Here is an 18268-nt window from a genome sequence, read left to right on the forward strand (position 1 = left end):
TTTTTAAACATATTTGTGTTTCAAGATCAGTTATAACTGCCAGTGTAATAGTATTAATTTCAAAAAGTTTTAAAATTCTAATAAGTAGAACTGCTTTATGCTATAGAGTAAAAACAACCAAGGAATCTGTGTACTTTATTTTATGTGATTAACCACATAAACTAGACAGTGATAACAAAAACAATTTACATATGAAATTATTTACAGTAAAGGTTTAAAATCTACCTTTGCAAGCAACACTGTTTAATTTCTTTCTCCGACCTAATCTTAAAAGCATTGTTTCTTACAGGCTGATATCTGGTCATTAGGCATAACAGCCATAGAACTTGCAAAAGGAGAGCCACCTCATTCAGAATTACATCCAATGAAGGTTTTGTTCCTAATTCCTAAGAATAATCCACCAACGCTGGAAGGAAACTTCAGCAAATCCCTCAAAGAATTTGTTGAGGCCTGCTTAAACAAGGACCCAAGCTTTGTGAGTTCCATCTGTTTGTCAGTGTATAGTTTAGTGTATAGACTGGTTTACATGAATTACATGTCAGCTGGAGTCAGCTGTCCCGGCTGTGTCCGGTCCCAACTTCTGGTGCATCCCCGGCCTACTTACTGGTGGGGTGGTGTGAGAAGCAGAAAAGGCCTTGACTCTGTGTAAGCTCAGCAATAACTAAAATGTCCCTGCATTATCAACACCGTTTTCAGCACAAATCCAAAAAACAGCATTATCCTAGCTATTATGAAGACAATTAACTATCCCAGCCAAAACCAGCACAATAGTGAGTCACTTAACACTCTCAAATGCAGTAAAAAAACTTTCTTTTTTTTTTTTTTAAGAGACCTACTGCAAAATAGCTCTTAAAACACAAATTTATTTTACGAAACTCAAAGAAAACTTCCTACCTGACTGAGCTTATTGATAGGCACAAGAGATGGAAGTCTGAACAAAGTCATGACGACTCCAGTTCTGATGACTCAGATACGTAAGTTTGAGTTGGTAAAATATCCTTTGTAAATATAGGACCCAATCAGTTATTTTTAGCACATATATTCCTGTGTTCTGTTATTCACAGCTTTTCATCTTAGCAGCCTTGGTCAACTAATGAAATCTTGATTTCAGTATTGCAAGGGATTTCATGGAGATAACAGTCACTGAGAACAATTCTTTTGGCCCATTCTATACTTCCTTCTCTTTTATGTAGAGTCTAGGGCCCTTCCTAGACATAAGGCCAACTGTTACTCCTGTGGTGCAAGCAGAAGGTAGACCTCACCCTGCATGGCCAGGTAGCAGTGTGTACTTGCACTATCCTGTGAGTGTACATGGTCACCTAAGGAGGGGAGTTGTCTCCTTGGTGGCAGGTTGTCCCTCATTTTGGCTGAATAAACAGGCAGAAGCATATCCTTGAATATAACAGAGGGTTAGTGGACAATGCTTCCATGACAATGGCATTTTGGGGTACAAACAATACTACCTAGGTTTTTTTTATGACAGGTGATGGTTTTTTTTCTATCCTTCCAGGAAGGTTGGGCTGTTACAGCATAATAGTATGTCAAATTATTTCTTGAAAAAAGGAAAGTGTTGTAAATATTTCCAGATTTCTTTCCTTTCCAATTTTCACTTCTCTCCATGAAATTTTGATGGAGCTGTTCAATAGGTTCATGAGTTGGTTTTGTTAGGAAACCAAGTTACAAATAGTTATGACTTAGTTAAGAAGCCATCTTTGTTAGTCTAAAAGTAATTTTGAAAATAGTGGGTATCATCAGATGACACACTTTTGAAAATCAAGTGAAGGGATTGCCACAATTTATTCACAAATGGATTAAATTCCTCATAGTAAAGAAAACACTACTATTCTCTGCAATTCCAGTGTGTGTACTAATGGCAAGGATCAGGCTAGTTATGGTTATGATTTCTTCACTGCCATTACGCCTGTATATTTGTCATACATTATTAATGGCTTCCTGCCTTCTAGTGATCACAGTTCCAGCCCCAAACCAGGTCTGATTTGGAAGGTAAAATTCTTAGTTCTAAAACTGGTCTCAGATCAGTTACTAACTGAACTTTGAGGTTACAGTTCATTGTTCCTGTGGAATATCAGACCAGCTTTGTTAGCTTAGCATAGGAGAGTAGTGTAACTAGAATGGTTATTGCATGCTTGTGAGACAATTTAATGTTATGTCTAAGCCTGCTTTCCCCTCCTCTGCTTCCACAGCAGCCCTTGTATTAGATGTGATAAAAGGGTGAGTTGATTTGGCACGCTGAAATACTAACTTTCCAAATTGATAAATATTTTTCTGTTGGATCAACTTGCTAGACCTAGTGTGTACACAGAAGGTAGACCTGCCTCTTTCAGTAACAGCCAGAAGTTCTATGTGACTTCAAGCAGAAATCTTGGAGAATTTTCTTACAATGATCACATGCTATTTGACTTGGTAGGCTGCACTAAATACTTTTTGTGTAATGGTCACTGGATGCCCTTTTAATTGGTGGCTTTCTTGCAAATCGCTCTTAATTCACAGATCAGAAAGAAATGAATCTGGAGAAGGATATTTATGGTAGTGAGAGGAGAAATGTAATGCAGTGACTGCTTAGTGTCAGCATAAATATTTTTGCTCTTTTAACTTAGCAGGAGTTACAGAAAAAATTACTGTGCCACAAAAAACTGAGGCAAAAGATTGGTTTATGGTGATGTAGTTTGTTAAAGCCATGGTGTATCTACCTTTTTAGCCGATTTTTTTGAAGTGGGAAATTCACCTTGCTGACAGGCTGGGGATGAACTATCTTCCTCAAAGGTATTCTAAGCTAGTGTCTTAGCTGTTTTTCTAGGCAAAAAAGTTAATTAAGTCTTCTAATTTTTTTTCACCTTTCCCTAATGATTTGAGGTACTCTGATAAAGCCATTTTCAGATAGCAATGAAACACTTCATGTTAGTTGTTTTTCTAACTTGGGAAAATGTTTTCAATCTGCAAAGCCTCTCTTTATTTTTGAAGTTGATTTAACATTTAGTATTGAATATGAAGTATTTTCGTTTCATTTTTTTTAGTTTCCACAAAAGGTAAATTACATTACTTTTCATACTTGTCTTTGTACTTACTGGCTTGCACAATAGAATCCTGGTTTTGGTCTTGACTGTAGTTTTTATGTTTAGCATGTATATTGAATGAATGTGGACAATAAGACGTAGGTAATAAAACCTCTATTTTTCCCCTCCCTTGAAGTGAACCAGATGGCCAGGCTTCAGGTGGGAGTGATTCAGGAGAGTGGATCTTTACAATAAGAGAAAAAGACCCCAAGAATCTAGAGAATGGAGCAGCTCAGCCTTTGGACTTGCAAAGAAATAAGGTACTCAAAATATTGACTGTATTATACAAGGAGATAATTCTTGCTTTAATAATTTAGTTGGGTTATTTTTATTTTACACCTTTAAAAGCATTTAAATTGTAAAACTTTCAGAACTTTTGCTAAAAATGTATGTTCTACATTTGCCTTTCAGAATACGTTTTGAGTGTGTCTTGGAGTTTGGGTATTCTGTAAATGTGTTCTTTTTCTGTAGTTCGTGAAATATGTACCAAAATATTTTTGTAGTTTGTGAAATATTACCACTGGAGGAAGACCAGGCAATATTTTATTTTTAAAATTCTCCTTCTATAAAGTAAACTTAAACCAGTACAGTACAAAGCTAGGCTGGGGTTTTGAGGAAGGCATTCTCATCTTTCAGGAAACACGACTACAAAGTAGCAAAGAATAGAATGTGCATGTGTCCAAAAAACAACCCAGACCCTAGAAAAAGAGATGTTTAGGAGCTGCTCCATCATATTTTCTGCAGCCTGTGTAGCTGGGGCAAGTGGTTGCTACCCTGGCTCTGAAAATTCTGTGTGTGTGCTCTTGTCAGAGCAAGAAAAATACTGCATCATATGGGAGAAACCTAGTTAAGATCAGCATGTCTATGATGTAGTACATGCTCAGTAGGATTGTGGTGGGTTTTGTTTTTTTTTTTTTGTTTGGTTTTGGTTTTTTAATTTATTTTGAGCTTGTATCTATTTCAGGTGCTGCAGCCTCAAATTTTAATTCAGCCTCCATTTTCCACAGTACTTTGGAATAGTCTGTTGTAGAACATCTTACATATTTGTAAATACATAGGAACAGATTTTTCATAAAGTGAAGTGTGTTGGAACTATTTTTTTTCTTTAATTAGAAACAATACAATGAAGATGCCTTTTTTCAGAACTAAAATTAGTCAGAATTTTGTTTTCTTTAAAGGAAAAGGATATCCCAAAGAGGCCTCTATCCCAATGCCTGTCTACAGTTATATCCCCTTTATTTGCAGAGGTAAGTTATTGCTTTAAAATTTAACTATTCCAGGATTTATGTCACTGAAAAATAGAAAAATATGATGAATGACACCTAAGGTTTCTACAACGTATTTGGAACTTTATGTGTTACAGTTTTAGCTGTACCCTTTGCTTTCATGCATGTCTACTTTTGAGATCCTTGTTTTACTTCTAACAATACTTACATGCATAGCAATATCAACCATGCTAGCCTAAAGCAATGAACCTGAAAAACAAAAAGGTATGTAAATGTTTGGATTGCAGCATTCCATCTTTTGACACTGCTTTATCTCTTTATCTGTCATTTTATCTGTTACAAATTTTAAGTTCTTCAGTGTTTCAAGATACGGCTGTGGAACAGATCAGCAAGAACTTAACTTTTGAACTTCAGTGTTGAAAACTGCATTTTGTTCCCATTCTGAATTTTATATTTTTTTATACTTGTTTTTTCCAAATACTTAAAAACAACTTTAAAAAAAAAATCATATGAAGGGGAAGCCAGATATTTATGAAAATGGGATTATTTTTAAAAATTGATAGAACTGTAAGAAACAAAAACTCCCCTCTCACCCTAGCTTTGATATGAAACATTTTAATTTAAATAATTACTTCAGTAATTGTAACTGTTATAGAAATAGTTAGAGAAATTGTTCTAATAGAAGGATGTTACCTTAAGTTTGTCCTAATCAATAAAGTCCTGCTTCAGAGGTTTATCATAGAATTTTGCATTAACGATACTGAGTGCAGTAAAGCAATTAAACTTATTTAAAGGGGTGACCTCTGTATTTGTTATTCAGACTCCAGTATTAAGTCAGCCTGTTGTTCTCCTATTTAAAATGGAGAAACACTTCAAACAAGGATTTTTTGGCATTTTCTATTCAGTTCTTTATATATGACCCACTTGCCTCTGAGAATTTTCTTCCAGTTCCCTACCCTTCAATCTTCCAAACATTTTTCTGGTTACTGTGCATCTCCTTTAGGTCTTCCTTCTCCTTTTCCAATACCAAGCATGATCTAGGTCCTGCATCCACTGTCTTCCACGCTCCATCCTCCATTTTTATTCTTTCTTCGTTTTTAATTTTTCTTTCCACCATGCCCTTTATTACCTGTCTTCTAGATATCTCTGCTCTGGGTTCTTCCTTCCCATGGTATTGTTAACTAGTTGCTGTGTCATTCTTTGCCTGTCTTGCTTCCCATTTTCATTTTCAAGGCCATTCTTTTAATTGATGCTTGCTGATTCCTGTGGGTATATGATTCCTCTAGCACTGGTGGAGCAACACAAACATTTATCACTGCAGTCCTTATTAAGATTGCCATTTACTTTCATCTCTATAGCATCTAGAGGCTACAGAAAAATTTTCTGTCACACACTTGTTTATTGTGTCATTTCATGCTATGGGAGAAGACTCTTGGTCTGGTATCTGCTGTTTGATTCATACTTTAGATTCCTCTTCCACCCAACTTCTGGTGGATAATCTCATTGCAGGTTTTCTTTTTCATATGGGCATGTCTACTGTCTCTGCTGTCTGGAGGAAGCCTTATGTTACATTTTCAGTGTTCCATTTGTTTAGCATTCAAACCACAGATATCTGCACCTTCAGGAATTATTGCTAGCTAAATTACTGAGTTACTCCATGGAACTCCTCCAAAAAGAACAAAGCTGGCCATTCCGAGCTTTTTGTCATCGTGGAGGCTTCAAAGCTTTTTGCACAGAAGACAGGTGTAAAAATGAACTGCTGTCCCTAAGTAATCTTACAGGGGAAGATTGTGCTCTGCGTCCTCCTCCTTCAGTTGAACTGTTATCCAATTTAGGAGCCTTGGCTGAAGAGGCTTGCTCAGCTATGGGGCCCTGCCTCTCTGTGTTGCTGGTAGTAATCTGAAGCTTGGTGCACCTCAACAAAGCAATTAAAAAAAACCCAACAAAAAAACAACAAACACACACAACAAAAGACCCAACCCCAAACAAAACAAAAGCCCTAAACAGCAGAAAACAAAACACACCCTGAAAATGAACAAAGTTCTCATGCTTCTCAGTTATTTGTGGTCTTCAGTGACCAGCTTATGACCCTGATGTGGTTTCTTTCTCCTCATCAGAGGATACTGGCTGAGCACCACAGGCGGTAACTCATTCTGAGTTCCTTTTTGAAGGTAGAAGATCCAGAGATGTCCTTTGTAATGTTCCCGCTATTGTCTACTTCTATCACTTTGTCCTCAAGCTGTGACTTTCCAGTTTAGACTAAGAAAGGGTTAGTTATTACTGGGAAAAAGCATTTGTGTGTTCCTGTTACCTATGATTTGTATGCAAGATCTCACTCTTGAGCATCTTGGATGTAATGAAAAGAGAACACAAGCAGCAGCCAAATAAGAGTGCAGAAGCCTTCCTACTGCTGTGGTTGTACCTCAGCTGCTGTACACATACAGTCCTCTTGATATCCTTTTGTTGACATCCGAGTTACTCTCAGGGCACTCTCCTAACATACCTATAAGCCGTCGTTAAATGTAGAACTAGAACAATGATTATTTCCTTTATGTTTTGCCTTGCAAAACTCAGATTCCTTTTTAAAGAAAAACCTTTCCTCAATGCTAATGGCTACTCTTTAGCTGTAGTTCCCAACATCTGTTGAAAGCCCACTTCAGAAAGTCCGAAAGACCACTTTAGTGCTTGGACATCTGTGAAGAACTTCACTGCCATTTTGTTCCCTCTGGAATGTCTTGTACTACACTGAACTCAAAATTGTCTTGAAGTATTAATTCTGCTTTCTGCTGCTTTCTGGGGATCATGCTTATTTCATGTGACAATCCCCTGTGCTATACACAACATCCATCTCTCTAAATTGGAGGGGGATGAATTTGATGGGTGGATGGTTTGGTACGGTTTGGTGGATGAAGAATTGGTTGCATGGTCTCATCCAGAGTGTAGTGATCAATGGTCCAGGTGGAAATCGGTGATGAGTGGTATCCCTCAGGGGTCCGTATTGGGACCAGCACTCTTGAATATCTTGATCAATGACATGGACAGTGAGATTGAGTGCACCGTCAATAAGTTTGCAGATGACACCAAGCTGAGTGGTGTGGTTGACATGCCTGAGGAGTGGGATGCCATCCAGAGGGACCCAGATAAACTTGAGGAATGGGCCCATGTGAACCTCATGAGGTTCAACAAGGCCAAGCGCAGGGTCCTGCACCTGGATCGGGCAACTCCCAGTATCAATACAGGCTGGGTGATGAAGGGATAGAGAGCAGCCCTGACGAGAAGGACTTGGGAGTGCTGGGAAGGACTTGGGAGCACTGGTGGATGAAAAGCTGGACATGAGTCAGCAATGTGCGCTCACAGCCCAGAAGGCCAACTGTGTCCTGGGCTGCATCCAAAGCAGCGTGGCCAGCAGGTCAAAGGAGGTGATCTTGCCCCTCTACTCTACTCTGGTGAGACTCCACTTGGAGTCCTGCGTCCAGCTCTGGAGCCCTCAGCACAGGAAAGACATGGACCTGTTGGAGCGGATCCAGAGGAGGGCCACAAAAATGATCGGAGGGTGGAACACCTCTCCTCTGAGGACAGGCTGACAGAGTTGGGGTTGTTGAGCCTGGAGAAGAGAAGGCTCCGGGGACACCTTCTTGCAGCCTTCCGGTACTTAAAGGGGGCTTACAAGAAAGATGGGGATAGACTTTTTAGCAAGGCCTGTAGTGATAGGACAAGGGGTAATGGCTTTAAACTAAAAGAGGGCAGATTTGGACTAGATAAAAGGAAGAAATTTTGGACAATGAGGGTGGTGAAATACTGGCACAGGTTGCCCAGAGGGATGGTAAATGCCCCATCCCTGGCAACATTGAAGGTCAGATTGTACGGGACCCTGAGCAACCTGGTGTATTTGAAGTTGTCTCTGCTTCTGTGATATTTAAGTAGGGCCAAAAGTGTATGCATGCCCACATTATATCCCAGAAAGTGGCACAAACTTTCCATTCATTGAAGCTAAGCTTTCTTCATTACTGGCAGTAGTGGCATAAATGCAGACTAGCTGTAGGTCCAACATTCAGAGATGACTCTTAAATTAATTGAATAATTTGTAGACAAATACGTAGAAAAATATTTCACTGTTCTTCAGTTCTCTGTAAACAATTCAAACTCTCTGGTCTAAAGCACCCATAAGCACAGTCAGCTTCCAACTGGAGTATTTTTTTTACCAGTTGGGTTTTTTTTTTTTTTTCTGAAAGTCACCTTGATTCCATCCTTCTTAGAAGATGCTGCAAAGCAGCTCTTGACAGCAGCTGTAGTGAAAAATGTGGAGAGAAACTTATACATGTGGATGTCCAACATGCTGGGAAAAGTCCAGTCCCTGAAAGAAGGCCATGCCTTCATTCCCAAACCCTGCTGAGACTTTTTGAATGTTCTTTAGTGAGTTCTGAGACAGAAAGCATTTTACCAGCCATACTCATGCATGTTATACCAAGTCCTATGTAAGCAAAGCACTGAGACCTTCCCTCTGCGCCCTCTGGTCCTGCCTAATCATGGGATCTTTTGCTTCAGGGGGAAGATGAGAGAGTGCTCAGGGTACTCTTGATGGAGTTGACAGGGTGAAGACATTTTCTAACAGTGCTTGCACAAGTGCACCTGCAGTGTATATGTATAAGCTACAGGTATACAAGTATGTATACTGAATTAGTATGTATAAGTAGCACATCTTGGAACCAAACAGCTACAGGTAAATAGTGCATCTTTCTTGGGATACTTTGTCATAATTTTTGAATGTGAGCACACTGAAAAGGATATGTGAATGATTGAAGACTTGTGAAGATGAATGACATCCTGATAACTACTGCAAAGACTAACTTCAGGATGAAAAAAGTTTTTAGGATGTGAGGATGTATAATGAAAGTAAAGTCCTGACATGGTAAACACTGGCGCTCACTTCCTAACAAACTTTTGCATTGTATTGTTTACATTAGTATTTATGAATATCTTATTAATATATCTCTTCCTGGTTTTCTTTCAGTTGAAAGCAAAGAGTGAAGTGTGTGGTGGTAACACAGATTCCATAGAAGAATTGAGAAAGGCTATTTATTTAGCTGAAGAGGCTTGTCCGGGCATTGCAGATAACATGGTGTCACACCTTGTGCAGAGGCTTCAGAGGTAATGAAACTATTTCATTAAGGGCTACAGAAAATTGCAGATCTGATTCCACAAATATTTGACTAGTGTTAAATTGAAAGAATTTATTTCTATTTATAATAGAGGGGAAGAAACCACACTTGTGCTTACAGTTTGTACAATTGTGTTTGCTTAGGAGAAAAAAAACCTAATCATATCAGCATTCTAATTTCTAGCTTCAAGTGATAGCCCATATGTATATTCATCCTGTTGGTGTGCCTATTGTGTGTCAAATGAGACTGGACAGCCTTTCCCCTTTGCAGTTCCTATAAGGGACATTCATGCTTTCTTAGTGTCTGGATGTATGATGTGGATGATGCCCTGTGTAACTCTTCATTTCTTTTACCCACTTTGATAAATAGACTCTTCAGTTAGTTTGTGTTTCTTTCAGTCATGTGGTAAGTGGTTCCTTGTTCATTCATTAAAGATAGTCTATATGGCCTTTTGGTGATACCTCCAAAGCCAGCGCTTTGTATTACTTCAAAAGGCCAAATTTCATAAGAGATTTTCTAACTGCCTGGGTTAGGAATATATTCTTGGCAAACACTCAATTTGCTGTTCTTCTAAATGCTACACAAGAAAAGATCAGGGGTATAAATTTCAGAATTATTGCTTGAAGTCTTTAAATTCAATGTTGAATCCAGGAGCCCACAGCTGTTTGTGAATCTACACCATCCAGCTTGGATTGCTTGGTACCAGAAAAAACTCTTGGCAGTAATTAATCACGAACTGCTACCATGAAAAAGAGCATGCTGAGCAGGTGTCTCCCTTTTACTCTCTAACCACAGCTTGGTAAAGTTTAGGAATTAATGCCTCTGAAGTTAATTAAGGAGAGGATTGCCAGGCTCATGCTTTGTCATTCAGTGGAAAACAATGCCAAGAAACGTGCAAACAGTCATGTTTCTTGCTTTCTGGGTTGTTAAACGTGAAGCCCAGTCAGCACCTCTAGTGCTAAGAGGTCACTCTTTGATGCCAGACATGGACCTGTTGGAGAGGGTCCAGAGTAGGGCCACAAAAGTGATCAGAGGGATGGAACACCTCTCTTGTGAGGACAGGCTGAGAGTTGAGATTGTTCAGCCTGAAGAGAAGGGTCCGGGAAGACCTTATTGCAGCCTTTCAGTACTTAAAGGGGGCTTCTAAGAAAGACGGAGACAGGCTTTTTAGCAGGGCCTGTAGCGATAGGACAAGGGGTAACAGTTTCAAAATAAAGAGGATAGATTTAGACTAGACATAAGGAAGAAATTTTTCACACTGGCACAGGCTGCCCAGAGAGGTGGTAGGTGCCCCATCCCTGGCAACATTCCAGGTCAGGTTGGAGGGGGCTCTGAGCAACGTGGTCTAGTTGAAGATGTCCCTGCCCACTGCAGGGGGCTTGGACTAGATGACCTTTAAAGGTCTCCTTCAACCCAAACTATTCTATGATTCTATGATCCTGGCAGGCTTGAAAGAATTTCTGGATCTTCCATCAGCTTGTTTCCATTAGGGGTTCTAAAACTGACCCTAGTCATTTATCAGCCCAATATTTCAATGTCAGATTTCCATCAGCCTGGTACAGGGCCTTCCTGGAACTGAGAACCTTAAAGACCTTTGATGCTGCAGTTGAAGCTGAAAATGACCATGTGGAGACAGGCTTTCCCCTGCACTCTTATTTGTGGATAATGGAGATGATCTTATTTGTTCCTGTCACGACAGTAACAGTCATCATTTTTGTCCTAGGAGATAGAGTTCAGAATCCTTTATATACCTATTCAGCATTTTGTTTTCCTTCTGTTCTGCTTCCTTGGACTATTGCTGTTTTTCTCGGTCATGATGTCTTATTGTAACTGTGGAGGCAGGCACTTCATTTTCTGTGAAGGAGAGAGAAATATTCATAGAGAATGTTTGTTGGTGGGTCACATCTGGGTGAACTTCCTCTTATTCCAGGGATGATGCTCAGCTAGGTATGAGATTGTGACTAGCACTCCTTCCAGAAAGTGAGTGAAAGAAATGAATGGCAGGATCCCCCTGTGAAAAGGGAGTTTGAACCATCGCATAGCTTAGTCGGCATCCCTCATGGATAAAGCTTATTTTTGGAGCTAGTCAGCTTCTGAACAGAATTCTTGTTTGAATACTACAAGAAGTATGCTCTATTACATCAAGCCATTATTGTATCCACTTGCAATATCCTCTCGATTTGATAGCTAACTACTGAAAAGGCTCCTCAACAACATGTTTCTAGTGAGATTTTCATTCCCTTTATGGTCAGTTAAAACTGGATTTCCCAAAGTTTGTGTGAATGAATTTGTTGGGACCCTCAGAAGAGCTGCCCAATGACTTGAGTGAATCCATTTACCTTCCCCCTCCAGTTTTGATCTCTGATGTTTTATAAAGTTTATTGACAGCCTAATGTGATTAAAATCTGTGCTGCTTTTTTTGGATGATTTAAGAATCTGCTTAGACCAAGAAATACAGGTTTCCTGCTCCAGTAATATTTTGGAATGCTTATGATGTAAACTTGAGAAGTAGGATAGTTGGAATCACAAAGTATTGCTTCCAGTATATAGAATTCTTACATCATCATATACTTCTCAGTAACACACTTGAGCATGGGTTGATGCTGTTGATTAGAAAAGCAGCTGTGTTCTAATGAGGGTGTATTTTACATGTTCATGTGCAGTGGTGGGTGTCATTCTGCAAGGAAAAAGGCTGGAACTTCAGCAGCATGAAATGGAATAACTTTTAGTTGCTGCTTGTTGTAGAACACTGCTCCTAAGGTCACAACAATAACTGTTTCTTTTCCTCTTCAGATACTCACTAGCTGGAGGAAGTACTGCATCCTACTGATGTACCGTTCCTGACTTTTCTAAGACAACAGAGATCCCACGGTGTTTGTGTTGAAGGCGCGCAACCTAATGCTGTTCTGCCCCTCAGTCACTGGAATGTCCTTTGGTGGAAGGACATTCCTAAACATGCAAGCGTGAAACTGAAGTCTCTCAGATGGAGGCAGTCTTTTTCAGCTCCTTAAAGCTATAATTTTTTTTAATGATAATGCACATATTCCAGGGAGGTGTCTTTTTGTAAAATCTGAAATGTATATTTAGGTTTGTGATAGAGAAATTGAAGATATTGAGAAACCTCAGGTATCTTGCTTTAAGAATTCCTCTGGGAGATGGAGTATGTTTGTTGGAATTGTGTACAGATATGTATATAATGTCTTTTTTTAACTGAAAGCCTTTCAACGTGCATAAGGAATCACTGTGTACAAAATGGTAAAGTGCTTCTGTAGATAATGTTAGTGGGGTAAATATTTGACAGGCCATAACTGAGTATTGCCTTGCCTTTATTACATGTAAATTTTGAATTATGTGATAAGTGAATCTTGGTTTGATTTTTGTACGTGAAGGATTTGCCATTGAAAGAGTTAATCCTGTGCTATGGAACCTTCTATTCGTACCTCAGCGAAGACACAGTTTTAATTCTGTTTCTCCAGTATGTATTCCTTTTTATCTATATTCTGAGCGTGACTTTCTAATTATGGTACTACTTCTGGTTGTTTTAAATTTAATACACCTTGTCTCTCAAAGCTTTAAATTATTGTTTTTCCTAAAGAAGGAGCTCTTTCATGTTTTCAGTTTTCAATTGTGCCAATGCAAATTCTGAACCATATGTAGTGTTCAATTTTAGTAATAGGTATTTGTGAAGCTTGTAGTGAAATTCAGATACAGTCTTTTTTTCACCTAAATATGTTTGAATGCTCACACAAATAAATCTTTATTATATTTATTCTGAAATATCTCATTAAGATGTTGTCTCTAAGACAGTGGCAAATATTTCTTCATCATGCCTATTTTTATCATTAAAATTAATGTCTTGCAGCATAAAATTATCCCTATATTCAGTATTTCATCTTGCTGCCTAGATCTGTGCATCTCTTTACCGAAAATGATAAACATTAGATAGAGAGACTGCAAAACTGAGCCTGAGTGTTGTATGCTATGTCCTGTTACTTGTCTCCCCAGAAAAAAGTTGCTTCTTGAAAAGTCTGAATTTTGACATTTCCACTGTTCCTGTGAGTGCTCCTAGATAGCTGGCTTAAGGTTTTGTAGTTCTTGGTAATAGTAACATTAGTTACACACACAGTTGATGAGGTGGCACTTTTTCCCCCACAGTATTATTCTGAGGTTTACCTTGGTTCGTTTCACCAGGGCTATATTCAGGTGCTTCTTATTCTGGTAGCTAAGACAGCATTTTTTCCTTGGTTTTAATGAAGAAATTGATGATTTTATGTTTTGCGACAGTGAGATAACTTACCTGTTTAATTAAAAAAAAAAACAGATAAGAGTTTTGGAACAGAAAGTATTAAAATTTTAAAAGTATAGGCATATCTACGTGGCGTGGTACAAAAAGACCCAGGTTCTCTCACCATTCTGGAAGCTGCTGAGGTCTCCTTGCGGGACTTCACCATGGTAGCCCTTATTCTATACGTATTAATAGCCTTAATTATTAATTGAATCATGTTAACAGTTAGAGGACACTGTCATGCTAACAGAGCTATGAAACTTCTGAGTTGAAACAACAGTTGAAAGAAATGAGTCTATGTTTACTCATTCTTGTAGCCATATTCTTTGACACGATACACTTGCCAGCGTCATGAGGTAATGGTTTTCCTTTCCGGCTAAGTGAATTTAAGGTAGATTGAAACTTTGAGTGTAACTTTGAGCAATGGTTTGTAACTCCTCTTTGATTAGTATCTTTAAATATGTTGTTTTGTGTGCTCTTAAACATTAAGGATAGGCCTACCCTGGAGGAAACCAGTGCAGCTCTGCTGTTGCGAAATGCGTGTCTGAATACAGTGCAATGGGAGATGTACCTGTTCACCTCTCAATATTAGGATATTCAGCTATTCAATAAATATGTGCTCTTACAGCATATAGAAATGTGTTTGCCTTTGAAATATAAATAGATTAATGGAAGCTTTTCCCTAGTCATCTATTTAATGAAAGGACTTGAAATTAAAGCGAGCGTACTTGGAGATGCACAGAGCTCAGAGATTTAGTGGGGAAGTTAAATTTACGGTGCTTAATCTTTCTGATTAAGAATTTCTCAATCAGAAAATTAAATTAAATTCTAAGGTACGCTAGTTTTGAACAATTGTTTTAAAAGTTATACATACATTTTTTTTGAGTTGCATTTTAGTTGTGTTCCAGGACTGTACGTTGAGGAAATACTTCGCTGAGTAGATTGTGGCAGAATTTGCTTGGTGAATGTGTCCCTTGGTTTAGGAGCTTAAGACGAGCAAGGCCTACAGCAAGGGCAATTGGCCAAAAGGCTAGGATGTTTAGAAAAAGACAAGACCTCATTTCTGGTAGAGATGTGTATTTTTATATGTAATGTATAGATTATTTAAATATAGACTATCTTAAACTGAGATTCACTGAAAAAAAGCGTGCTGTATCTTGAATGTAAAATTACAATCATTTGCTGTTGAAAAGTATTGATGCTTTAAAAATCAGATCTATACTGGTAACAGAAGAGCTTCGTTTGAAAGAAGCATGGCCTCAGTTTCTGAAAGAAAAAGAAGACATTATTTTTGAGAGGTTGTTTCATGCTAAAACCATTTCTGTGTTATAATGTTGCACTGATGAACTTTCTGAGCAGGCAGTACTTCTTCACTCAGCCTTGAATATACTAAGCTACAAACTATCCCTACTTACGCAAACATTAAACTAGTGGAACTGCTTATTTGTCAGGGATTTCAAGATCAGGCAGTAAATAAACTCACTGTTTAGGAAGAATAAAATCCGTCATTTGAACGGTAGGCTTGCTTTTTGTAAGTAAGTATCAGATGTGTAATTATTTTTTTAACTTCATTTTCCTTGCGGTTGCACTTCATAGTTCATCACCAGTTTACTGAAGGATGAGGGCATGATCGCTGCAGTAGAGAATCCTTTTGGTGTAATAATGCAGCAGCACTTTCTCCAAAGTGCCGCCGTTCCTTTGCAGCGCCCAACGTCTCGCATGCGGCCTGGTAGGTGCGGACAGATGAACCAGTTCTTCCCATGGAATGATGTAGCTGTGGCGGTCTGCCCTCACCGCGCAGCAGGGCTGGCTGGAGGGGGAAGGTCCGAGTGTGCTCTTTTGGCGCTGAACTGCAAAGCCGCTGGCGTGTTGTGAGCTCACACCCTGCTTTATCCGCCGCAACTCCTCCATCTGCCTCTGTTTTGGATATACTCATGAAATGTCTCGTTTAGCTCTTAAGTTTATGTTGGCGTTCCACATTATTTTTTTTAAAGGACCTGGTACCAGGTTGTGGTGGTTTTACATTAGCATTCCCTTTAACGAAACATGTTTTTGCCTTCAAAAATGTCACCATTGGGAGATTATGGGAGGTGCTGATAAGCATAGGTATAATGCCAGGATCAGGGTAACCGCAAATTATTTTTGTAAGTTGCTGGGTAGGAGCTTAAAGTATAGCACAAATCTGCAAGCTTGCTCTTTTTAACTAGATTTTGCAGATGTGCTAGTGATTGCACTGAGCATATACAGTAGACAAATTGTATGTAATGGTTTTCTGCTGCCTTTTAAAGCATGATTACAGAGGACAATTAAAGCGTTAACTATCTCTTGTTTTCTGTAGTACTGGTGCCTGCTCATAACCCTGTATTTAAATTTTACTTTTGTCACTCTACACCAACATAACAAAACTCCTTGTAAACTACATGACCTAGAAATAAAGAAGGAAAATTTCAATGAAATTTTGCCATCTGAGTGGTCAGTAGGTTCAGGTGTCTCCTCCCAGGAGGAGATGCTCTCGTGGGTTTCTAGCTCAGTTGTTGCCCACATGTCGGTAACGGTCACAAATCGGCGTTCAGTTTGTTACCTCAGGATTGGTACAAGAGAAAACTCTTGTTTAAACTCAACCGCCACCTTCTGAGCAAGAATGTTGAGAGTATTTCTTTCTGTTGGGGAATTTAGCAAGCTTACTTCTCACAGATGACCTGACCATGGGGGAGTGTAGTTCCTTCTTTTCTGGATTAAGGTGCGTTTCTTATTTACACAGACAAGTGATTGACAGTGTGCTGTTTTGGTTAAGTATGTGCAGTTCTGTATCACAGTTTGTCCTACAGTAAGACAAGGTGCAAATTTACAGATGGCAACTGTTTAAAGGTTTAAAACCTGCTGTGTATTCCCTGTCCCGCTCACATCAAGTTGCCTTAGCTTAACCCCAAACATCACGTCTTCAATTACCCACAGAACTGTGACAAGCTGTGTGACATCACTCCCATAATTACCTGTCATTACTATTTTCTCCTGTTAAAATACGTAGGTGTGCCACACTGCCCTACCAACTTTCCCGTGCCCCCAGGGGAGAGGGGGGATGTTTGTTTGTGCACTCTAGCAACTGGAGTTGCCTATCTGCACATCCACAATTAATGCTGGATGTGGTTTTTCCTTGCTTGTTTTTTGAGGGAGACCAATCGGTCCTGTGCAAAAACGCAAAACGGTCAAAATCAGGCTCTTGAGGTCCTGCTTGTTCCCGTTTTCTTCTTGGCTGATGGGATGGTGGGATAGTGCCCCTGGTTTTGTCTCCGAAACAAGTTTTCCTTGTGAGATCTCTCTTCTCTACTCGAGAGACCTTTATTAGCATTTCTGCAGTCATGGCGTGTGTTTCCCTACCCGCTAACTTGTCTGGTTTTTGGCTGGTTTCAGCTGAATGTGCAAAGGGATCAAGGTCTCAACAGCAGTTAATTAAAATGTTGTGGAAATAGGTAGGCCCGAGTATATTTATTAAATAAAGACTCATGTCTTCTTAATGACAGACAGCAGAGACGTGGAGATGCGAATCCACAGGAGTGCAGGTGTTGCTGACCCCATTGCGTGTGGCCCAACTTCCTATGGCAATGAAATGCCTGTTTTCCTTTTATTTGCTCATTATTTGAAGCCGGTAAGTGATTATTCATGGCAGGTAAGAAGAAGAAGAGTAAATCTCTTGGGTTGACCAGTTTGAGGGTTTTTTTCTTCCCCACTACTGAAACACGAGAACGGTATTTAGTCATGGCTACTAACCTGGCATGCAGTGACCCTGCATGTCCCACGCCTCCCTTGATCAGATGGACAGCAGTATGATGTGAATCGGGGTTAAAAATAAGCAGTTACAGTAAAGTTATAGCTTTAGTTACAGCTTTCTAGTAAACCATGAGTTTTATTCATACACATTGACTTCAACTGATTGCAAGGTACGACTGTAAAGACAGTCGCTTTTATTCTCTTACCATGATTTCAGTTTTGGGTTAACCTTAGAAATAAGGTTAGAAAAATGTTGACAGATGACAGCACCATTTAAAAAAATAATTAAAAATCACACAGGTAAAGAAGGAAAAAAATCTTATTTTAAACCTCTTTTCTGTAGGAAAAAAGAGAATACAAAAAGGTGAAAATGCTGAAGAATGAATCAGGTGGATACTCTGCAGCTGCATCCACAGCCCAGCTAGGTCTCTGCTGTCATGATAAATAGCACTGTATCTTGATCTTTGCCTTCTTAGATGTTACAGAACAATTATTTCCTAAACTTGCTTTGTATGAAAATGAAACATACCTAGAAATGTTACTTGTGTAAAGCAAGTGTTACTTGCTTTCAGGAATGTAATAAAAGCCTTTCTTTTGAGGACACAGAACAAACTACTGCAGCAGACAGCAGTAATGAAGACTGTATCCCACAAGCCCCAGTGATCTAAAATAAAGCTCAATTTTAGCGGAATTAAGGGCATGGCCCTCCTATTTTTTAAAAAAATAATCTCAGATAACAATCGTAAAAGACAGCTG

General features: G+C 39.1%; 1 protein-coding gene across 1 annotated transcript; it reads left to right on the forward strand.

The window, feature by feature from the left end:
* Nucleotides 1–289: 289 nt before the first annotated feature.
* Nucleotides 290–13216, forward strand: LOC104618065 (serine/threonine-protein kinase 24-like; the record flags this gene model as incomplete). The annotated part of the gene is given in 6 exon segments (XM_010283570.1): nt 290–475; nt 829–974; nt 3211–3334; nt 4253–4321; nt 9312–9448; nt 12253–13216. Coding segments are annotated over 6 exon segments (699 nt in total), but the record flags the coding sequence as incomplete, so codon positions are not given.
* Between the last annotated feature and the right edge of the window lie 5052 nt (nt 13217–18268).

This window comes from Phaethon lepturus, unplaced genomic scaffold, assembly GCF_000687285.1.
Source record: "Phaethon lepturus isolate BGI_N335 unplaced genomic scaffold, ASM68728v1 scaffold1283, whole genome shotgun sequence".
In the NCBI taxonomy this organism is placed as follows: Eukaryota; Metazoa; Chordata; class Aves; order Phaethontiformes; family Phaethontidae; genus Phaethon; species Phaethon lepturus.